We start from the raw sequence: 24,486 nt of genomic DNA on the forward strand, positions 1-24,486 counted from the left end.
AACAGAAAACTTCATAAGAATAGCTCCATAAAATGTGAATAATCATTTGGCCACTACTCTGTAAGACAGGAGAATTGAAAGCATGATCTACAGCAATTTCCAAAAAATCTGAATATAAGTATTTATTTCCACAGTAACCTTTTTCAGAAATTTCAGTAGGAGGGCAGTAGCAACGCAGGATAGTAGAACCATGCATACACACATTTCACTTGACTTTTGAAGACGTACTGTAAGATGAACCTCTTCACACTTGTTTTTAACAGAATAATAATGCTGAATTACACCTTGCTAAATATATATATATTTTTTAAATCTGAGAAATCAATGTTTATTATTGCACTGAATGTAAAGATTTAGCTTTTGGTGATAAGAACATGAGATAAATAGCACTGCCATCATCACTTTCCCTTCATTTGGGTTAAGGCTCTGACTAGACAGAGATAAATTTACCTTCTTCCAGTGGCAGGAAAATACAGTGCTACACTGACTTTTCTGCTTGCTGGTGATCCATACCCAAGGACTATTGTACAACAAGGAGTTCATGATCCAAATAACAACTAACCTGAGTATGAGCAGATCTGTGCTATGCTGCACATATCACTTGGCTGCAGGGTAAAGTTAGTCTGCTAATCACAAGGGAGAAGACTGTAGTTAGTTTCCACTTGGCATCTATCTTAAAAGTGAAGACCATGTTCTCATGTGAACCTCTTTTTGCTTGACAATAGAAATACCAAATGGAATTTTTTACTTATAAGAAAAACTAAATTATTTATTTTAAGAGCTCTCAGGACCATAGTGCTGGTTCATCTCAGCACAGCAGGCTCTGTGTAGCATACCGTGCCCTCGTTATGCAACACAGGGTTCCCAGCATCTGAAGGGATATAAGATTACTTAAGCTTTTTGAGACAGAAAAAGGGGATATTTAAATCAGCACCTTATGGAGTCTATAACAAATACTGGCACCAGTACATTACATCCATCACTGAAGATTTTGCAATGTATAGTACAGCTAGTCTCTGCATGCCAGAGGCCTACTGTCTTCCAGTACTGTCAGCCTCTGTGCATGCACTACACAGCAGATGTTCAACAGGTAATGTCGCCGATTTCTCAATAGTTTCCAAATAAGAAGTCAGCAAAAGGGGACCATGATGAGCAATTCATGCAGCTTTCTCCCACACAATCGTTCTACTTAAACAGAACAGGCTGTGGGCCAGAAAACTGTTCTGAAGACGTAGTATAACTTGTATATCACCTTTCCCAGGGCCTTGCAGCCCCTCTTCTGTCAAATGATATATTCCAGTCACATACTGGAAAACAAGCTTTTGTCCACTTGGGAGAGACAACAAAGAGGAGCAACCTGCTGCTAATATTGGAATAATTTATCAAGTTTAGAGTCCGTTTCCTGCATGTTGCTGAAGTCTAGGAAACAGGGAAATCAGGAATTTCTGTTGAACGAGAAGAACTGTACCGAAAGCACTGCAGATTGTGCACCCTTTCACATTCAGACACTCAGAGACTTACTGTAAAAACAATATAGACTATATAAGGAATAGACTACTAGATACTGAGTTGTTTTACCTTACGAACAAAAGCAATCTCCATTAAATTCTGTTTATGCTCTCTTGTTATAAAATGTAAATATATCAACTGCCAATCTTTCAGGGGTTTCACAATGATTAAATACTTGACATTTAGGAAACTCTTGAGGAAAGAAAGAAAAAAAAAAAAGAATTTGCAAAGATTAGAACAGTTATTAAAGCAAACGGAACACTTCAGGTATCTCCCAAAGTGATAAATAAAAAATATTATTACTTGAATAGCATTTCTAACTTTAAAAATTCCGGTTTCTTACTGCATTACAAGAATTACACATAATAAACATGAGGCAGACAATGTAAAAGACTGAACTTTCACATAAGACTTACACATTGAGCAAAAAAACACCATTACTGTGAAAACAGCTCAGAAGAAAATAGATATTTTTACAAGCCCTGATACTGCAAGCACTTAAATTTAGCTCAGAAATATGATTATTTGCATTGAGATCATGGATATGATGCAAATATGATCTTCCTTGGTATGCTTATCTTTATAGTGGTGCTTCCTAGTTACCTATTACATTCTATGCTATAATACATAGCATAGATTAACATTTTTTAACACTGTGAGTATGCCTAAAGATTGGACAACAACAAGAAATGTAATGAGCATTATGACCAAATATTAATATTCTGTAAAACAAGATGTAATTTCTTTTCCATCTTCCTTACTTGTTAAAAGTTCAAGAATGTGAATATAGGTCTATAGGTCTAAGTGTCCAAAAAAAAACTTGATATTCTTACACTAAGCCAAAGATTTGACTGTTTTAAAACCAAAAGAGACACACTTTGGTGACTGCGTTCAATCCACTGCAATGGACATGGGTGTCAACTGAGAGAATAACATGATTTCAAAGTCTCAGTGGATTTGAGCTAAATGCAAAGGAAAGCTTAGGCCAAAATGTCATGGAATTCCAAAAGGACTGTGGACTTTCACAAAGAACTACTTTGGCTTACTATATTACAAAACATAATACTTAGCATGGCTATACATATAAAATGAGTTCCCGATATAACTTTCAGTCATGGATCTCAATCTCATTACCTTTTTTTACATTTACAAATACATGTGATTTTATAGCTACAGTTCTGTTTTGTTTTTTTAAGTAAGGAAGATCCTTTCCACTATGATGTTATCTGCTAGTAATCTGTGTCAGCCACCCACATAGCTGAACACACTTAGAAAATTACCAGTGTTATGAGCCCTCCTATGCATTCTACATTACACATACACAGCGATAACTGAAATAAGAATGAAGCCCCATAATATTCTTTTTCATCTTTGCAAGTATATTTCTTCTGAAATGCAGCCTTCACATTAGAAGTGCAATAGCTTAGCTGATTCTTCTATTTTGAATGTTCTATTCTAGCTAAACCTTCATTGACAATTCTAGTATAACTACTATGTGTTTTTTTAGAAGAAAATATACCAAAAGTCAGTTTCATACTTTTAATACCTAAGTCAATCAACTAAACTTTGACAAAGATTCTCTTAAAGAGAATCAAGATATACACATAAAGATGGAAGTCCTTGCTCTGCAGAAACCTGCATTATAAGTAGGGGACAGATCAAAATCATCTATTATCAATACTGGAATTTGTCTTCCCAGAAACCAGATATGGAAGCACGAGGTTTCTTCTTTTTTTTTTTTTTTTTTTTTTTTAAGAAAGGGCTGTATATGCAATGAATAATGAACTCTAAATGGGGCTAGTCATGTAGCTATATGCAACAACACCCTGCAATTCAGTGAAAGCCATGATTTGGAAGTAGTTATACCACATCTGTAAAAAGCATCAGAGCAATTAATGGATTAATGAAATACATAAAAAAAAAATCAGTCCCAGTATCATACAGTTACTGATCTGGAAAATACAGTAATGAAAGATACCTATGTTTGCAGATAGAAACTTAAGCTTTTTATGTTACCTTCAAAAGAAAATAAAATGTCCTTCCTGTGTAACATTTTGTTACAGCCTCAATTTTTGAGCAGTTCTGCAGTGTATAACCTAAACGTTATATCAAGTATAAAATGTGCTACAAGCCCAAAGGAAAATGAGAATAAAAATAAAAAACAGTCTTTCAGAAGCACAGAATTTTCAAAAGTAATAGGTATATATTGACCTTGCTATCAGTGTTAGTTACTATAATGTGGCTATATTATATTCACAATAAGCATGGTTATTCATTGGATATGATATGATTTTGCTTCAGAATCTCAGAAGTGCTTATACAACCTCTACTCAGATCAGAGGTCCTGTTTGAGTCCTTTCGGGGATATAAGTTGATTTTGCATAAACTTAGCCAGTTTCAGTGAAAGGCATGGTAGAAAAAGGTAGTAAGTTTTGCATGGCTTAAAACCAGGAAAAATACCAGGACAAACTCTTACAATTGAGTTCTTATTTAAAACAAAACAAAACAAACAAAACAAGCAAACATACTGAAATAAAAACACGCTGGTTTGTACACCGATAATATTCCACACAAAGGTCAAGCCAATAAAAAAAGATAATTTTCTTCATACTGCCTTTCTCATTTTCCCAAATGCATTTATTCGTATTCTCAAAGAATACAGATTCTTTGAGAGATTCAAGTGGCTAGAGGACAACCTACACACAGGAGAAGCAAACTTGTACTGGGTACCTTTGACCTCACTATCCCCATAGAAGTTAAAAGATTGTATTCTATGGCACATGTAATGAGGCTAATAGCTTCACTCTCTCTCTTTTACCTACTGTTCCTTCTAAATGCCACAGAATTCTACTTAATTCTAATTTAGAAAAGTCTTGTGGTTTATAACAGCACAAGATAGTCATTCAGCTTTCTTTTTATGTTACACCGATAAAGTCAGAAAGATTAGTAAATTCCAGGAAAAAAATAAAGAGATAAGACAGCTACGGACTAATTACGGCATTCACTGGAATCCATAGATTAACTCTGGAAATAACAACTGACTCTATGGAGATAGCAAGCCCTTAGTCACAAACAGTGTGACTTCCTATAAGAGGAAACGATTGGCCCATTGTGGCACAGAAGAGATCCAGCCTATTATGTCTTCTTTCTCTCAAATACAAATACATTAAGCTTAAAATTACTGGAGCAAAAAAAATATTTGAACTATATATATACATATATATATATATATATTTGTCAGCACAGTCAAGCACTGAAACTTGTTGCCCTGACACATTTTAGTCTCCATCTTTGAAGAGATTCAAAACCCAACAGTTCAATGTCCAGAACAATCTGCTCTAGTTGACTGTTTTGAGCAATGGGTTGGACTAGATAACTCCAGCAGTCCCTTCCAACCTCAATTATTCTGTGACTCTATGAAAACTGCAACAGAAACTAGCAACAGAAAAACTAGCAACAGAAAAATAACAGAATCACAGTAAAGCACCATGTATTTTTCTAATTTTTAGATTGGCATCCAATCTGGAACAAACAGTTTGTGATAGAATTCCCAAATATAAGAATGTTGAGCTATCCTGAGGCTCTATTATTTCATGTGCCTTGATTCTCATAAAGTTCTATATGGCAAAAATAAATAAATAATTGAAGTCTAGGAGTACTTTTCAAGCATCTTATGCTGAAGTTTTTAAAAATGGCAGAAAAGAAAGTAATTAAATTTCTACAAAAAATTCCCTCCTTTCGTGAATGGCAATTCCAGGAAAAAAAGGTTGCAGTGCACATAGAGGTTTCTAGAGTGTGATTTAATATAAAATACAATCTTTTGGAAACATTACAATCAAATCCTCTGAAGAGGTTATTAATTAATATTGTGCAAGCTTTGTGTAGTTAGTAAGTCTCAAATAAAACTCTATGAAGTTAGGACTGTGATATGTCTAAGTAAAAGAAGAACCAGATAAAAGCCTGTAAAAGTTGCTTCTGCTCTTTGTACATAAGTACGTTCTCCAAGAAGAACCTGCAAGTGCATTATGTACGAAATCAACTTAATTTCTTTGAACACCTGAAATATTTGATACTTGCATGGGATTTCGATGCAGCTGGCAGTTTCTTCACATATATATATATGGTCTTCATGACATTCACTCCTGAAAGCTGTAAGTTAAACCCTAAGAACCATCACACAGCTACTGGATACTTCAAAAACAGGAAGCAGATTCAAACTAATCTATGCGTGATTGGATACTACACTTTTAAGCTTAATCTCTAATTAAAAAACAAGTATCAGAAAATACATATAATTTTCTGCAGTTACCCAGCAGTTCCATTGCATCATCTTCATTGTCAATATCTTCTTCGGTTACAGATGGAGCTGTGCTGTGAGCAGAATCAAACGAGTCCTGAGAAAGCATGGCAGCCAGCAGTTTCTTATGTTGCTGTTGTTGCTGTTTCAGTCCTTTGCTCTTTGGCTCCATTTTTAAGCTGCGAGGGAGGAAAACAACTTTCTCTTACTGATGTTCTCTATAAAATATGTCACACATTTTTCAAATCACTGTAGCCCATGATGTCACCCAGATCTGAAGGTTAGCTCCATCAGACCACAGAAACCTACTGGTAACCTCTCATGCCGTGATCATTGGATGCTATAAGGCAGTCTGTGCTTTTAGTTCTTATTACAATTATTACAAAAAAATCTTACCTACAATTTTGACTAAAAAATGATGGGAAAATTCCCATTGACTTTATGGACATTTATGAAGTCTAAATAAGTTACATACACAACAGGATGTCAATTACTGGTGAGTGTTGTTAAGGCACTGATCGCACAACAACAAAGCTGAGAACAAAAAACTACTCCACTGTGTAGTTATGTTATCACAATCCCACATGATTAAGGTTTACATAGTTAACAACAATCTTCATTATAGTTTCTTGACTTATGCCCCTAACCTAAGTAACAGACAACTGAACTGCACAGAAGTTAGCAGAAGGGTCTAAGGCAGGAATTGCTATAGTTAACAATTTCTAATTCCTTCTAATCTCAAAATAAAGACAACGAGAAAGAAGTAGGAGGGTATCAGGAGTACCTCAGGCTGTCTTATAGCCTGTTGCAGGAAGATAAATATTTTGCAAATTATGAAATTCAGTATAATCAATAGGTCATTTCCCCTGCAAAAATAAACACTAATAAGATAAAGTGGATCTTGGGGGAGTAGAACAGGTTTGGGGTTTAGGATATGTGGTTATAAATGGGGCCTCTGTGAGCTCCAGTTCATTTCAGGCTCTGAGATACAAGAACATCAAATGAACAACCACCCAAATTCCACACTGTGTACATATGCTGTCCCTTAAGGAAGTTTCCCAAGAACCATGCTTCTTCTCAGAATTTCCACAATAATTTTTTCATGTAGAAAACTAGTGACAATGGCATGGAAATGAGTTTAATCCTGTTTTCATGGTTCCTGGATTTCTGAAAGACGAGCTCAGTAGCAGCAGGATTGCTATTAGCGCTTTTATATGGTCCCCTATCCAATGTTAATAGCTTGTCTTACTCCCTTAGCAGCAACAGAGAGCTGTATAAAACCAATGACACATACAGTCTTTCCTCTGCAGCAACCCAGAACATTAAGGGCAAAATGGTGACCCTTTATCAATTTGACAAGACATCATCAAAACAGCTGCGGTAGTGTGGCTACACTACCTTTCCCAGTCAAAGTAATAGTGAAATCTGTCCTTTCAGTTGCTCCAAATTAATTCCCTTTCTTTTTAAGTAACTAGGTCTGGCTTTCAGATAAAAACTGTATGAAACTTCTGTTGCTCATGATCATAGGAATTCTCACAGAGGAACTAGTGGTTTCTAGTATGAATGGACTGACGAGTGAGGATCATGGCTGCAAATATAGAAAAAGCAGACAGTTCATACATTCCCAAACTTTAGGTGCTATGTTCTATGATCTGTCTTATGCTGAAAACGCTATGGAAAATGGTCAGGTTATCAAAAAAGCACTGGTCAACAGGAATATGCCATTCTCTGCAGCATATTCAGTTTCCTATAGAATGCTATGAATGTGTAAGGAGCCATGGCTTCCCCTTCCACCCAACAGAAAAATAACTTACATGCTAAGCTCTGTGAAAACAATACAGAGAAAGAGGCAGTCATATAAGACACTGATGGCAATTACTCTAAAAATGAATATGAAAATGACTAATCTTCTGAATATATATATATACACTATAATTTTATATATATATATAAATATATATATACGGGGTGGGTGTATATGACTATATATATAGACATTGTTAAATTTTATTTATGTAATATTTCATTATGTTTAGTGATAGGTGTAAGGAAACATTACTTTGAAATAATGGGACAATTACGTTCTTGTTCTTATGCTGTAAATCAAGATTAGAATTAATTTTTAGAGTTTGCTGGTCTATCACATAAATCCTGATAGTTACTGATGAACAAAATATCACTTCTAATTGAAAGTGTTAATAAATCAGATTTTACACAATATAATTGTAAACATTGAATATGAATTGTAAATCACTCCCTCTTTCAGTTGTCAGATAAAAATGTAACTGAATTATTTTAGCCTATATCAACAAGCGATAGCAACTTTGAGTTTCATTTAGTCTAACAAAAAACATGCTATTCCGTCTACTTTTGAATGTACTAGATAAATGTTACCCTAAAACCAAATTATTATTTCCTATTGTCTCATGCATTGGTGTATAGCCAATTCCAAAGTCTGCTAGTAGTACTTTAAATCTCAATAACTGAATCAGACCTTGAAGAAATTTCCTATTATTAGTGAACATTCAGATTAACCTTGATCAATATGGGTCTTTTGAACTTCCGCATATAGGTAGCATCAATTTCATTATTATCACTATCTTGAAGTACTGCAATTTTATATTAGTTTGCAAGACTGCAAACATGCTTTATTTAAATGCTTTACAAAACCTGATGAAATGCTAATGAAGCAAAGAATTATTCCAGACATAAAATCAGTCATCCAAATTTAAATTCATATGCAGCATGTAATTTAGTAGTTATTAATTCCACTGAAAACCAGTATTCCCACTTAATGATACATATTTTTCAACAGCTCTTCAGCACTCTTTGCACCTAAAACACCTAAAAAGATATCAGTGTCCCATGATTCTTTTCTTACATCAAGTACCCCATACTCTCCTTATTCCATACTTCTGGCAATATGATTTTTTTCATGATACTCAACAAGACTTCTCAAATACTACTTTCAAAGCCATTAGTATTTTTCTTCATTATATCATTAGCTATAATGTTTCTCACAGCTTGTACCACCTTCTACAGAGAAAAATACCCTGTACTGAATGATCTTTGTTACTCAGAACTAAATCTCTTTGCTCCCATCTAGAGATCAGCCTATTTCTGCTTCTTCCTATTAAGAGAAGGGATACAATATCCTCAATATCCTCTGCAACTTGGAACAAATCTTTACTCAATGTCCTTACTGGAATGCTGAATAAGGATAAACAGAAACCCAGGCCCTCACGATGAAGCTGCAATGGTAGCTGCTGACTCCATTACTTTCCCAGGAACTGCAGTGGAAGGACTCAGTCTTTGAGTTCTGTTGGTTCCAGTCCAAAGTCTGGATAAGGGATCATTAGTACATGCTGCTGCTACTTTGAAATTGTAGTATTCGCAGCTTCCCCCCCACCAAAAATAAACAAACAAAAAAAAACACTAATTAAAAGAGGTAAGATGTGTTGAGATAACAAACACTCCCAACACTCTTGGAAAGTTAATAAATACAGCTTCTAAGAGTCCAGCGAATGACAGACTAGTTTCCATGTGACAGGGAAGAGAAGTCCAGCACAGAGGACACACGGAGGACATAGTGAAGGCATACTTTACACCTTTTCAAAGGGAAATCTGAGAGTTTCTGCATCCTTAAAAGAGGAAGAAAAACGTGTCTGCTGCAGTCAGTGTACTAGTTATAACCAAAGAGAGAAGCTACAGGGTTGAGGGGGAACAGCAGGTGTTTAGGTAATTGACGGAGGCATGGCTGCAAATACTTAACTTTCTGTGAGAAAGAGGTATCTTTAAATCATGTAGAATGGACAACATGGAAAAATAATGAACTCCTCTATGTAGCTAAAGCACATTAACAAAAAAACACACTCCCCCAACCTCAGTCAAGCACACTGAATCGTTGGAAGGTATTTACTGCAGAGAATACAATTTTCTCTTCAAGAAAGAAGTTTAAGAAATGAAGATGAATTTTGGAAGTCCTGTTAGAAACAACATAGGTATTGTTTCCCTTGCGTAGCTTTCCTTCAAAAAGAGAAAATCAGGTTTATCACTAAAGTGCCACAAAGGTTAACTAACATCTATTACCAATCATTGAAAGACAAAAAGGTTTGAAGGACCTGAATGAGGCTATGTATCACATTATTACACAATGGGTCCCAACCTTGTCAACATGCACTTAGCTTTTGAATAAAACCATGGGATTGCTAATCCGTATAAAATTAATCATATGCAAAAGCACCGAAGAAACTAGTCACATAACAGTGTCTCCCATTTATTGTGCATGCTGCCACACTACAGCATGGAACTTTAGAAGTCCTGCATTCTGCTCTCATAAAAAAATTAAAAAAAAAAAAAAAAAGAAAAAAAAAAGCTCTCCTTCAGAAATGAGAAAAGTATAAAATTTCTAGGCATAACAAATTTCCCACCTTCCACCAGGACTGCTGCTATCCTCGCTGTCCCACTGCTCATTTTTACTTCTTGGTATTGGTGGCTGCAGCATCTCAGCAGCTAGTGGATCTGCATCATTCTCTTCACGACCAATCCATTCTCCAATCACACGAGGTCTGAGAAGGGGGGTATTAAAACCTGTTGTGTCCTGAAGAGAAAAAAAATAATAATAAAAAAGCACTGTACTACTTGTTTTCAACTGGACATGTAAAGAGAAAAAGGACAGAAAATAATACTATTCATTAAAAAAATAATAATAATATAGCAATATATTAAAATTTCAGAGGACAAAGTAACATTCAGAAAGAATCATAGACTAATGAAAAGATTTCTGTTAAAAAAATTCCAAGAAAAATTTGCCCACCCTGTTGCCTCAAACCTCTCCTTGCTTTTCAATATCAACTGGAGAAATACGGTATTTATCAATTCATATTGAAAAATTACATATTTTTAATAAATGCACAACTCTTAGAACCCATATGGTGTCAGTTATGCTAAGCAACAGATGAGGTCACTGCATAATGAACATCCCAACCAAACGACTGTTGTAGATTAATAGCATCTCTCTTATTTGCATAATGTATAAATGCAAAACTGAAAAATATATCTGCATTTGGCATTTTAAAAATAACCCTGCTGGGATTTACATAATGTATCCTTCAATTCTGAAAATGGTATTAACATTTTAATAAAACGCATTTCTGAAACTAGTACTCATATTTTTAACCACTTACTGGAAGAAGATAGCTGAAGAGGATTACTAGAAGCAAGCAAAATGCAACTGAAATATTCAAAACAATAGTGGTGATTTGCTTTGAATTTATATTAGGAATATAGAATGAGGAAAAAAAATTGTCCCTAAAAATTGTATGTGAAAACTGTTGTGAAGGGGTGAGTATTTCTTTTTTTGGTGTTATGAGAAAGGTTGTTGAGAAAGGGTCAAGCACAACAGTGCAATCAAACAAATAAAAAAAAAAGGCATAGAGCATAGATACAAAAAAACAGACATAATGAAACAATGGAGCAGAAATATTAATTTTGCTTTAATAAACTCTTCTAGTATAGCAAAGAGATTTCAAATACAGTGTTCCTAATTAGGAGAGATATAATCTATTCCTATCTTCTAAAGACAGAAGGAAATAGGAAAACAAATCCTTTGGTGTGTTACATAGATCAGTATCTCAGTAAATATTCCTGCCATAAACCAACACTTCCCAAACAAGAAGCATCTAGAAAAACGATAGCACAGTGATTAGTTAACTTAGCAACCATATTTTCCTATCTTCCTGAAAACAAACCATTTTGTCTCCTACAAGTCTCCTACTAATTGATACAGCTATGGTAAAAGCCCAGTTTGAAGTAGAGGTCTTCACTAAAGAAAGTAAACAAAAAAATGTGCAAACTGCTTTCATACAAATATACCTATCCCACTCTGGCTAGATGTTGTAATTTTGCTCAGTCAAATTCCAAGAGCTTCCATCTGACAGAGCCAAATACAAAATAGCCCCTGGATTTGTCTCACTCTTGTTATTTTGTTTTCTGCAATTTGCATTGTGTGTGTGGAGTGCACACTCCACTCTCTATACTAATCTGTCCAGAGTTTTCCATCAATTGAATTTACTTTTCACACTATGCCTATTTTCTGCAAGGTATGACCGCTGAAAGTTAAACACAGCCAATACAGAAATCTGAGAAAAACACCATGACTTCAGAGGTTTTCAGATATCTAAACACTGATGTCTTTTTTTTTTTTTTTTTAATGTTCTTATAAATATATATTTTATGTATCTGTCTGGTGCTGTGTCATAGCTGGGTAATGTAGATGGTGGCCTCGGGTCAATTGGCAGATATAACCTGTAACAGGTGTGACTACCATCATATGCCTATGAGCTAGGAAAAATTACTTCACTGCACACAATGCCTTCATCACACAAGGTGTCTACAATAGTTTCTGTAAGTAAGAAGTATTTGGCCCCTTCTGAAGTTTCTTTCTGTTACCCTAGCCGTTTTCTCTCTTCCCTTTCTCCCTTGGATAATTTCTAATAATGAATAAAAAAAAAAAAAAAAAAAAAGGTCTGTGCTAGTTTAACTTTGCAACAACTGGCAGTGTCAATCTTGTTAAAAGCTGTCAGTTACCTAAGCAAAAAAGGAAGAGCAGCTAAAAATTTGCCTTTTTTCAGTACTGCAACTTTTTGCAGACACTGTACACTCCACCACCAGCATGTGAATAAGTAAACCGTGAATGCGGTGTCTGTCCTTGTTATGCTGATTTCTTCTCTAGACATTTCATGGATTAAAGTAGTACTTTCATACTCTGCTTAACAGAAATGTAATTTACATTACATAGTCATGCTTTGCCTCACTTTATTACCTTGCTTCCAATTTTGAATCTTGTTAATTAGTGCACCACAGTTTCAGTGACCTAATTTATTTTCTTCCTTTCAACTACATAAGCAACCAGAGTGAAAACAGAAAATGAGGAATCAGAGACAGCTCTATTGAGAGCTATATAAGGCATTTGTTTGGCACCTTATTTCAAAAGCTTTAATCAATTTAGATGAAGCATTCTGTTCCCAGTCAAGTTTTTAGTTTTTTTTTTTTTTAATATAAACCTTAGAATCTTAACTGATTTCCAATTTTTATTCCCCCATAAATAAAGAGATCGATAGTGACCTTGGTGTGCACCATTGCTTTATGGTTCTGTCCAGTGTCATCCACCTAGCACCCCTATCAGTGGCTACCAACTTGACAGCCACAGGCTTACTTTATGTGGAAACGAGGATAAGGGAAACACTGGAGGACAGCTAAGTCTCATCTCACATTGACTTGAGACGTGGTTGCGATATGCAGCCCCTATGAGGGAGCATATCAATATCTGTGTACCCATTTGCTTAAGCATAACTTTAAAAGCTCTGTATTCCTAATTGCCAATATGGATTTTGAGAAAACCTCCACAGTGAGGAAAATTTTGGCGTGAGCAGACTTTTTTTTTTTGATGATGATGTAGAGTAGTTGTTAAATATAAGCTGTACTATTTGTAGTAATACTACTCATAAGAAGAAAGCATACCCTAGACACAGCACAGAAAATAAATAAATAAATAAAATGAATAACTCTTGGAAAAGATTTGCAAAGCTTTTAGAGAATTAAAAGCCAGAAGATGAATAAACCTTCCCCTATGCCCTTTTAAATAGTTTTATAATGTCATTATTTTAGTCAGTCTCTGACTGGCAAGAAGTAAAGGGTGTGAGCACCTAATTTTCCATGGTCTGTCTCAGAAATATTGCTGAAATGTGAACAAATATACAAATTTGAAACACACTGCATGAAGTATGCACTGTAGCATCCTGGCTATGTTTTACCTCAATGTGCCTTACAATGCAGACATGTTACAATGCAACACATACTATAATTTACTATGCGATGTAGTAAACAAGTAGGGTCTTCTAGAGTCCTCACAGACTTGGGGAAAACCCTGAAACTCACAGTGAACTCAATGCTTTTCTCCAGAATTTTTTAACCAAATTAGAATTTCACAGAAAGGGTAAAATTCTAGCTCAAATTCTTTATCTGTTTACAGAAAATTCTTGATATTTATGAGGTTCTTTAAAAAATGCACCCTTTCATGCGTTGTTTCTGTTCAGCAGTAAAGAAGGTGAGTTGATTCAGAAATTTGTATCATATTAACTCTGCACTTCAGCCTTAAAATCTGTGAGTCACAAGACATCCCTTCTCATTTTCATTCCTTACACACTGTACTTGCAGTGTCAGTTGCTGATTTTATACAGCTTCCCCAGCCTAGATTGAGAAGTAGGCTGAATCATCTAGAGAAATGAAACCAAACTGCAAATCTGAAATAAATGAAATGAAGTAGGAAATCTATACAAGAAATCTGGTTTAAATGCAGTAGTCTTAGGGATTTTTTGTGCAATTATGCCAATAAAATTCTGAAATTTTATTAGATTCTGTCAAACTGAAAGCTTCCGATGCAACTGAAAGACTGACTAAATCTGCCTATGTTTTCTCTACCTTTATCTTGGTCTAAATCCCTGAGTACTGGCACAAAGGTAATAATAGCAGGTATTTGATGAGAGTCTATTTAAATGAAATGCCCTTCCAGAACAGTGATTGCAATTCAGAGCAAACTAGTTTTCCAAATTCAAATGCTTGGGTAACTAAGCAACAAACAAATTAACTGGATTACTTGGAGGAGGAGTTACATCATCCAGAGATATTGATCAAGTACTCACCTGACAAAAGTGACTAAAGGTTACTGCAGCCAGAATGAAATTATTTTTTTAAAAAATATATGCTTAAATGTTAACAAAGATAAATATACACTAGTTTTCTCTGTTTTCTCTTGGTTCATAATCTAAACCACAGATTAAAGAACAGGATTATGGGCTCTGTCCCAATTGGCAAGGATGCTCTCAACTCTCAGAAAAATAAAGCAAGGAAAAGCATATAGAATAATTTATTATGATGTTTAATTTTATGCCTCTCATGATATCTAACTAATGCCAACAGTATAAAAGAATCTAATACCACGTTTGGGACCTACCACACGCACCTGAAGGGTTATATGATTAATCCAAAATCCAGATATGAATATGCTTTTAAAAATGATTCCTTGCTGCTGCAGCCCAGATAAGGAAGCTGTATTATCAGCATGTATTTCTGGGAATTACAATGAACTTGGCTACATTTATACCCAAAATATAAACATTGCATGGGAACATGCTCAGTTGAGATCAAATTAAATTGTATATACTGTGAAACCATTATCAGACAGTCCTTGGTTGTTTCTGGCCCAAGCCAAATAACACTCTTACAAACAGGTCACGCGAAACTTTTGGGAATTAATATGTGCAAGGGATCATTTCTAGGGGACAGGCTGCATGTAGTTGCCCTGTTGTAGGACAGAGGGCTAACAACATGAACCTGGGCTGATTCCTTTCACAGAATGGTCCTTGCCATGCTTAACTTCTTCATACAGGTGTAGCCTTTATGTCCATTAAAAATCCTTAAGGGGCAAAACAAGAGTTCACTTAAGCCCATGGAGACAGAAAGTATGTATTTTCATTAAGTCTATCCTGTAAGCCAGTTGAGCAGGGCTGTACAAAGGAAGTATGTTAAGAGTTTTATATTTAATTTTTTTTATTTTCCAAGTAATTTTTGATTTCAAGAGCATTCACATTACCTGTCCTCATCAGAAATAGATGTTAAAGCAGATGCAATATTGTAAAGTTGTTGTAAAGGTCAGGTAGTGTATGCTATTCGCCGCATTTAACATTATATCAAATTTTATACAAAAAATATTTCCAATTTTAAATTGTAAACAATAAATTATATGGTGAGGAAAGGAAAATTAACTCTTCACTCAGAGTACATCCTGAAGAAATTTACCAATGATGTTCCCCACCTCAACCTCCACACTTTTTTGAGAAATAATCTATCATCTTGGAAAAAAACAAATCCAACAGAAATTTCTCTTTATAAGTGGAGAAGTATGTGATAGCAGGCTCTAGTCTAAGATGTCCTCCCCCATCCCCCACTCTCTCAAAGCAGCTTTTCATATTTCTTTCAACAAAGCTAAATTAAGACGGCTTCTTTGTTAGTACTCTTAAATAAAAGGGTTGTAACAGAAAGGCTTTGCTAGATGTTTTTTCATCACTTCTGAGCACAGTTTAGGTAATGGTAGGAAGGACAACTTAGACTCCATTTATATTTTTAATATGAGCAATGAGATAGAGTAAGATTAAGGCCAAAATGATAAAAAAAATAAAAATCCATGGCTTTGAAATGGCAGCTTCACATGTACATGATTGCATGGTAACAGTGATCAATGTTGTCTCACTGGCCCTTCCTGCAAAATCGAGTGGAGGTATTTCACATGCATTTGTGTCAAATAGAATTGTACTCTCATCTTACCAAGAGAAGGAGAAGACATTTTCAAAATTGTATCTTATATCAGGAAATATTCCTGTGCCTTATATGCTTTTTGATCTTATCTCCCTGACAGTAATAGTTTCTGACACCAAGAACACTATTATTCTCGACAGTGTACATGTACTGCTGTCCAGTGGAGAGAATAGGAAAGGAAAATGTGTTCTGTTTCCTTTGGAACACTGATAAATTAGTTGGATTACTCTTTCAGCATAGAGTTCATTACAGTTAAAATTAAAATTCAGGTACACTATGTAGCATATCAAAATAGTCAAAACAGAAGAGATTATTGTATGGAGCATTCAGCAAGAAATTGAAGACTGCTCTTTATGGCCTGTGAATTCCTGATCGGATCAAAAAATGTTCCTAAACATTTTCTCAAATCATATCTGACAATGAGAAAGCCACCCAATGACATGACTTCGTGAATTAAAGATATTCAAAACTTAACATTTCCAAAAGAACACCATTAAAGTAACACAACAGATATTAAGCAAAGATGGCATTAAGATCAAAAGCATTTTCATGGCCTCATTAAGAGTTCCTTAAATCTCAGTGAGATTTTTCTTCCCATAACTGACAGCCCATCCTGGAACAAGCTCTTAATGCATCAACATATGCAGTACTTACCCATATAGCTTTCCATACCCAAACTTCCTCTGAACCCAAAAGAACTGAAGAGTGTGTACCAGGACAGGCATATGTAGTTCTCATTGCCTAAAATTATCACAATCAGCTGCCTGTTCATCAGGCATACAGTAAATCTTACCTTATCAAGTTCATCAGAAATAGCAATGCCTGAAAAAAAAAATAATTAAAAAAAGTAAAAAATTAGAAACATCCTTTCTAGAAATGTATTTCACTGCAGGAAATAAAGAAGTTTACTCTGAAGTTTCCATGTTGTTCTCTACCACACAATGTATCATATTTTGCTGCATTAGTGAAATTGCCTAGAAACAATACGCTCTTAACTTTCTTCAGCTGCGATGTTACCAAAATGAATTATCAAAAAACTATGGAAATGGATACAGTAGAGGTGCTAGTAAAGCTTAAGTATACTTCTACCTGCTTTCTAAAATTAAAACATCAATTTAATATTTAAATATGGACACATTATGCAAATCTCAGCCTGACCAGAATGCATAGTAGCATGATACAATTACAGGGGCAAAGGGGCATGACCCTTCTCTCTTTTCCATGGTTCAACATAAAAGTGTTTCTATGAAAACCAAAGGAACTTAAAGAGAGTAAAATCTCATAAAATTTCACAATCCAATGCAAAACAGTTTTTCTAAATCCTCTAAACAACAACTTATGTATTGCCTTCATGACTCATGCCCTTCTGCCTGAGTCTTTCCTGCGTTTGCTTTCATCATGTCACAAAACTCTTTTAACTATGGCTGTCCTGTAGCACATTAGATATGCATAGCTGGTCTCAGAATTTATGACATATCTACATGTCTCAGTCATATCACATGGTGAGATCAACTAATCACACATTTAATACTATCATATTGAAAATTCTGATTTATTGAAAGCAAAGCATTTCCCAGGTTCCCATGAGGTTTGATAAGAAAGATTACCAGCATAGAACTTCCATTCAAAAACCAAAGAAAAGCATCTCCAGGTGGTGAAAATAAAGAGTGGAAGTACCCATGCATAAAAAGAATATGTACTTAAAAGTTTTCTAATTCATATTGAGTAATCAAGACATCTTTTAAGGAATGCAACTGATGATATTGCAAAATATGTGGTTTCAGCTGAACAGAGTTATTCTTTCTAAAATCACACTAAAGATTGCAACAGTAAAAGCTTATTTCCATAACATTTTTTATTTCTCACTATTTGGTATACCTTAACTATATGATTTTTTTTTTTTTTTTACTGTATTACATCATTAACTCTATGTTACTAATTCTTAGTTCGGAAGAATACTTTCAATCATTCAGCGGTGATAAAATAGATTACACTGAACAAGATCCATTTTGTCTAACCATTCCATCCCTCACAGCTATTTGTATGTTTTAAGAACTCAAGTTTTTTATTGAGGCCAGACACTACACTATGTCCATACAGTATAATCAGCAGGTTGCACCAACCTGAATCATTCAAGAGAACTTTAATGTGTTATGAAATCTATTTTCTTCAATCCCCAGAGCTGTATGGGCACTTACTAGAGAGCAGATAAATATTTTCTTGGAGGTAGCAAAAAAATGTAATTCAAAATTCTCTTAATAACAGCCCTGAAAACTTGATTTCCATCAACAAGCTCTCCATCGCATTTGGCTTATTTTGCCCAACCATGATCAATTCATTTTACAACCACAATGCTTTCTCCAAACATACAAACTTCTCAGCAAGTTCCTATAATTTTAAGACAGTTCATTTTGTTTTGATTTGAGTTTATTTCCTCAAATTAGAGGTTGGTCCCCTTTTCATGTGCTTTCACAGAGGATGCTCTGTGAATTGGTCTTTGAAACCTGGGAGTAAACCCACAAAAGAAGCAGGTTCATTATGGAACATAGAACGGCTGCTAGAATTTAAACTATGAATAAACAGGAGCAATTTTTCCCTGTGTTGATTTACTGATTACGTATATTTATTTTCATGTATGGCAAAGGAAACTACAAAAGGTAACCATGTCATTTGCAAGACTCCATTCCAAAAAAAATGACAAATGCTTTCACTATTCAACTGCCTATCTTGCTAATCAAAGATCAATACTGGAAGTACTGAATGACAAATTGGAAAAACTGCATGCACAACTATATGCCCCACCCAAAAAGATCTATTAGCTTCTCTGACTGCTACATGTAAACACATAAAGTGGGAAACATCCAGAGTTTGAAGGAGTGCTTTTATTACACTGCTTTTCTGCAGAAGTCCCACCATTTCCCCGGAATTTACTCTGAATTTAGAGAAGAGTAAGCTCAGTAATTCAACTTACCAGAATGCCTCAAGTTTCCTCTCTTCTAAATTGCAAGCAGTAGCTTGATAGCAAAACTAAATATATTTCTCAGATAAATGTGTAGATGTAAAGCAGTATCCAAGGACATCTTACAAAAATAAGATTTTAAAAGTTTAGAAAACTTATCTTTGCAATCACAGAACCAAACCTGAAAACCCTTTTTCTTTCTCTCTTTGATGTGGAATCAAGAGAAAAGAAAAGAGATTCTAAGGAAGAAATTTCATAAAGAGCTTGTTGCAGTAATCTTGGCATGGGGCTTTTTCTGGAGGTAGGATTTACCATACTGCCAGTCAAAAAGATCTCTATGTTATGGTTTAAGCCCCATTAATATTAACAAAACTCTATTAATTACTGGTAAAGCAACTCAATTAGCAGAGAACAAGACAAATTAAGCCATAAAAGGTGGGTTTAAAATTGCTGCTCTTTTTTTTTTCCCCCAAGATTTTACTGCATTAGTGTATGCCCACTCTTATAAATTTTCTTTTGTTGCCAAACTAACAAAATGTCATTGCTGAAATTGAGCAGAAGCACTCCTCCTGTGTGCAGCAGACAGAAAATCGTAAGAGTGAGGTGATTTTTTGGGTGCATGTGGAATAATACAGGCTCCAGTTTTCACACTGTGGTTCGTCAAGTAAAAACCCGGAATGACTGTAAAAAAAGAATATAACCTGAGGATGAAACACAGAATTAATCTCATTGTATATACTACCACAACATTAAAAAGGGAAACAGTTTAATCCATAATCCTTGAGAAAGCAACTAGAGAAATTGATATTCATAATTACCATAGAAGAGTATTTAGGATTTCTATTATTCTCTTAACTCTTAGCACACTCTTGAGATGATTCTGTGATTCTACGACTCCGTGACTTTTTGGTAGTCATATAGGTTATTGTCAGTTACACTATTTTCAAGCAGTACAGTGACAACTTCAAAAACCATTAATTCCTACAAAATAATGGTAACAATGGTTGTTCTCTCTGATTCCCATAATTACTAATATTTTGAGATCAGAATTTTTCAAACAAAACTCTTTCCACTTTATTTTGTATATCTGACAACAAATAATTGGTTATGCTCTCTGTACCTTGTACAGTTATTTCCATTGTTTCTATGTGGCTTTCATGCAATAGAAAAGAGGAAAAATGCTTTTTATATATTCTAAATAGGAAAATGTTATTGTAAATATCACAGAATGCTAGAGACAAAGGGTCAGTGTATTCCACGAGAAGGGGCCACTTCTCATCACAACTTAATCCAAATCAACAAAAAACTCTAATACCAGAGAAACTGGCATACCCAGTTTGTTCAAACTTGAATCCAACAGCTTTGTTAGAATATAAGTTATTAGGAACAATTTTTTTCTGACTTTCTTCAGTTTAAAGCATTTAAAGCCTGACTCTACGTGATGCTGAATGTAGAGAATGGAAGTTTTAGGGCTGCTTCATCATTGCTCTGCCTCAAGCCACTGACTGAGCAGTGGATAAGAAGGGGACTGTTGAAAAAGTTCTTCTCCCTTTGTTGGGGAAAGTCTTCTGATGTCAAAGGCAAATCCTTCAGAAATAAAGGAGTGTACTTTACCCTTTCTCTCAGAGCAGCTGTTTCTCATAGACAACGTTTGCTATAGTTTTATATCATACTATGATTGACAGCTACACAATAGTCCCACCATTCTTACTTTTTGCAAAGAAAAAGTGCAGTATTCTGATTAAAGGGGTGAGAGCTTTGCTTGCCACCATCAGCTTAGGTTCACAGGCAAGGTTTACAGTGGGAATTAGTTAGCTATCTGTCTGCCAGTTTTATGTCTGTAAAAATCCTCCCTTTGGTAATTAATTAAGGGTGTTGAATTTTGATCAGGCTTCACAAGGACATAGCCCACTTGGCTGTCCAGTGAATTACACAGACAGATTCAGGGCACTTGTTTCTACTTTTGAATGTAATGACTCTCTGTGCTATGAGGGTGCTGGAACAACAAAGTAATTGGTCTGAACATGCTTTCACAGTCCTTCAGAAATGCTCCACAGCCACAACTACTGCCATCTCCGATCAGTAGCAAATCTGGAGTGGGGCTGTTCATGCTGGCACAGCCAATCTCAATTAAAACACTTTCATCTTGTCAATAGCATAGTTTTTGAAAAGAATTTGAAGAACAAGGTACCTTCTGATTGCAAGAAAGTTCTGGCACAATAGGATTAAAGGAAACACATCTACAAGCCAACGTAATATAATAATGCAACTTTATACTTATACTTTAATTAGTATTATCACACCTGCATTAAGCAGATTCCCCAAAAGCATATCGCATTGTATTAACCTCGCAACTTACATTTTTGTTTGTTTGTTTTTTGTACCTAAAATATTAGACTGGTTGATTATCATGCCTTTAAAAAACAAACAAAAAACTAATAACAACAAAACAACTAATAGCAACAAAAACAAACATGGTTTATTAAATTGACCATACATGTACAAAACTCTTCTTTGTTCTTTCACAAATATCTTAGATTTCTGTTCCCAATCTTCCACCCCTATGGCAACTTTGAAACAGCAGAACAGTAAGAATGGAGAAATGAAAGTGATCATTAAAGCACCTTCTTTGATGAAAATGCCACCTCCCAAAATGTATCTGCACCATGTAATAATGAAATAAAATATATTTTTTTTCAGTTTATAAAGAGTATTTTCCACAATAAAGACCTTCTGCCTGAGACATCCTGCTTAATTTCTAGTTCATCAGGAATTAACTTTCTTTCAAAAACAAAAGAAAACATAAAACACATTGTTAATAATTCTATGAACCTTAAAAATGCCTAGCTCTTTCATATGCAGTTCTTAGCAGAACAGTTTCATTTGCTGCTGCTCCCCTGTAACAAATAAAACTAATGAAGTACATAATGTCTCTCCACTCTGTGGTATTATTCCTCTTTGGAAAGTGATTTTAAGACTTTGATGCTCAAAGTTCAATAACATAAAATTCATTTTCAAAACAGCAGGTACTGTATGAGTTCAGGTCTTTTTGAAATGGCAAGTCTTAAATTACCTGCCTGCTGCATTATTCCTGAGAAGCTTTATACTAGTTCAAAATCTTGCAATATCTTCATATTCTATACATACCTGAAACTATAGAACAGGTATTCCAATGAGAAAAAAGCTTGTGAAACTTCAGAGACATCTACCATTTTTACTTCTATTTGTGCTCCTTAAATAACTACAGGAAGAAATAACACAACAAAAATAAGCTGAGATTTTTCTAAAGACGCATATTTTCCAAATGCACAATGCATTCCTAGTCAAAAGAAAATAAAATGTTACTACTTTAACTTATGTTAGAATACCACCATTCTGCCCAATGGGAGTTACAAATAGCTTATGCATTTTCCTAAACATCCAGAAGATGGCCACAGAGCTCCCAACAGCCAGTTTTCCTACATAGCAAACAAAGCATTCTGGTTTTGATATACAGAGTTTGGAACTAAGACCTCCTAAGGCAATCCTGACTAACTTTAGAAAACTCATTCTTACGATTGGTCTAGGCCAGGGAACTTGTGGATGGCTGGACTGTCAAACTCTTAGCGCATCACAGGTTCTGTAACAAACTCCATTATTCTACCATTATTAATACTGCAGCTTTGAGCATAAACACAGGAATACGTATCATTGTATATCAACTGACCAGCAATTGACTCCCATTTACAGCAAATCAGGAGGAGCGTTTGTTCCCTTGCTGGTGGGTCAGGTCATCTCAGCTATACTTCTGTTTCCCACAGCAAAACTTCATGCACCAGACAGTTGCCATACTGCTGTTGGCAGGATAGCAAATTACTAATTATTAGCTCCTGTGCCTGTTTGCATCAAGTAGTGAACACAAGGTAAATTTAGATTTCCTATTTCACAGCATTCTTGGATTACAAAGGACAGAAAATGGTTGCTCTGGTTGCAGCAAACAAAACATTTCCCCCTGATTTGGAAAATGTACACAGGAACCAAACCAGCTCAGACACTTCTATGTAGGAACATTGTAATAGATATAGATTTGCCATTGACTGACATAATTGACATTCTTATATTATTTACATACACTGAGTCTTTTTACAGCTTTCAAAATGAGCCCTATTTCCTCCAGTAATAATTCAGTGATTTTTTTATTGCCAGTGATGCCATATATCACTATATTGTTAAGCAACTATGCATAAAATTTCTGTAGGTGTATCCATATTGAGTTAGGACAATATGCCTTTCAACATCTAGCCATACAGAAAAAAGGAAAATAGTGTCATCTACAAGGCACCAAATACTAGCAAAGCAGCACACTATACATTAGTACAGTCATCATCTAGGAAAGATGGATTTAAACTCTCTTTCCAATGGCAACTTAAAAAATAATAATAATAATTAAATCCCCAGAAAAAGAATTTGTGCTTCAGGCATGCAGCATTGTTATATCCAAATTTCTGAATGGCTCCAATGGAGAATACAAATTTCAGGATTAGGTTTAGAGAGTAATGAATCAGGCAAAAAGAAAAAAAAAAAAAAACAAAAATACAAATAAAGTATCAAACATTATGTCCCAGAAACTTTTCTAAACCGAGGTCACATCAGAAGAGAATAATCAGAGAAAGGTGTATAGTGCAGTAGGTTAGTTAATGTGAGTAGCCCAAAACAGCCAGTAGCAAAGAATATAGCCCACCTTCCTACTACCCCATGAATGCCAACCACCTTTATCTAAGGATTAGAAAGTAGCGCATCTGCAATGGCAGTCACACAAGTCCCAGTTCCACAATAGCATTAGGGAATTTTTTACCAAGCCAAATACTGTTTCAGAAAAGGCACTGTAACTCAGAAAGAGACTCTATTCCTGAAGCTTAGAGCACATTGGATCAGAATGGCAAATACCTCAACAAAGGTAATTAAAAATTTAACATCTGTAGGAAAAAAGATACTTATAAGTGAAGTCACGGTGATCTCCATGCCATATAAGTCCTACTTCATAATTGAATAGCAATAATTATGTTCACATTCTTCCCGTTTCAATCTCAGAAAATATCATTATTTTGTATTATTACTCATACATCACACTAAAAGCAAACGGATTTTATAAGCAAAAGAAGTATTGGATAACAGCTGCAGTACTGAGATAAAATTATCTTCCTTAAAGGTTTGATTGAGCTTATCTAAAAATGTCGATCTCAAAATAAATCACAAACATTGATCTCACACAAGGATAACATGATTTTAAAGTTCAGCCTGAACAGAAGAAAGAAAAAAGCCTCTACAGAATACTGATGACTAGCTTTGTGGTTCAATTAAGAGAACA

General features: G+C 35.0%; 1 protein-coding gene across 8 annotated transcripts in view; it reads right to left on the reverse strand.

Moving 5' to 3' along the window:
- Positions 1 to 24,486, reverse strand: part of LOC310895626 (uncharacterized protein C8orf34 homolog) — a 237,785-nt gene that overhangs the window by 160,550 nt on the left and 52,749 nt on the right. For all 8 annotated transcript variants that reach the window (XR_014580803.1, XM_083827128.1, XM_083827124.1 and 5 more), the window contains 3 exons: positions 16,974 to 17,002; positions 10,237 to 10,406; positions 5,819 to 5,985 (listed from right to left, as the gene is read on the reverse strand). Coding sequence is in view for 7 of the 8 variants with exons in the window: in XM_083827128.1 (XP_083683254.1) it covers positions 5,819 to 5,985; positions 10,237 to 10,406; positions 16,974 to 17,002 (366 nt within the window). In the remaining variant the exon portion in view is untranslated. The remainder of the gene's footprint in view (positions 1 to 5,818; positions 5,986 to 10,236; positions 10,407 to 16,973; positions 17,003 to 24,486) is intronic.

Source organism: Anser anser (assembly GCF_964211835.1).
Source record: "Anser anser genome assembly, chromosome: 2".
NCBI lineage: Eukaryota > Metazoa > Chordata > Aves > Anseriformes > Anatidae > Anser > Anser anser.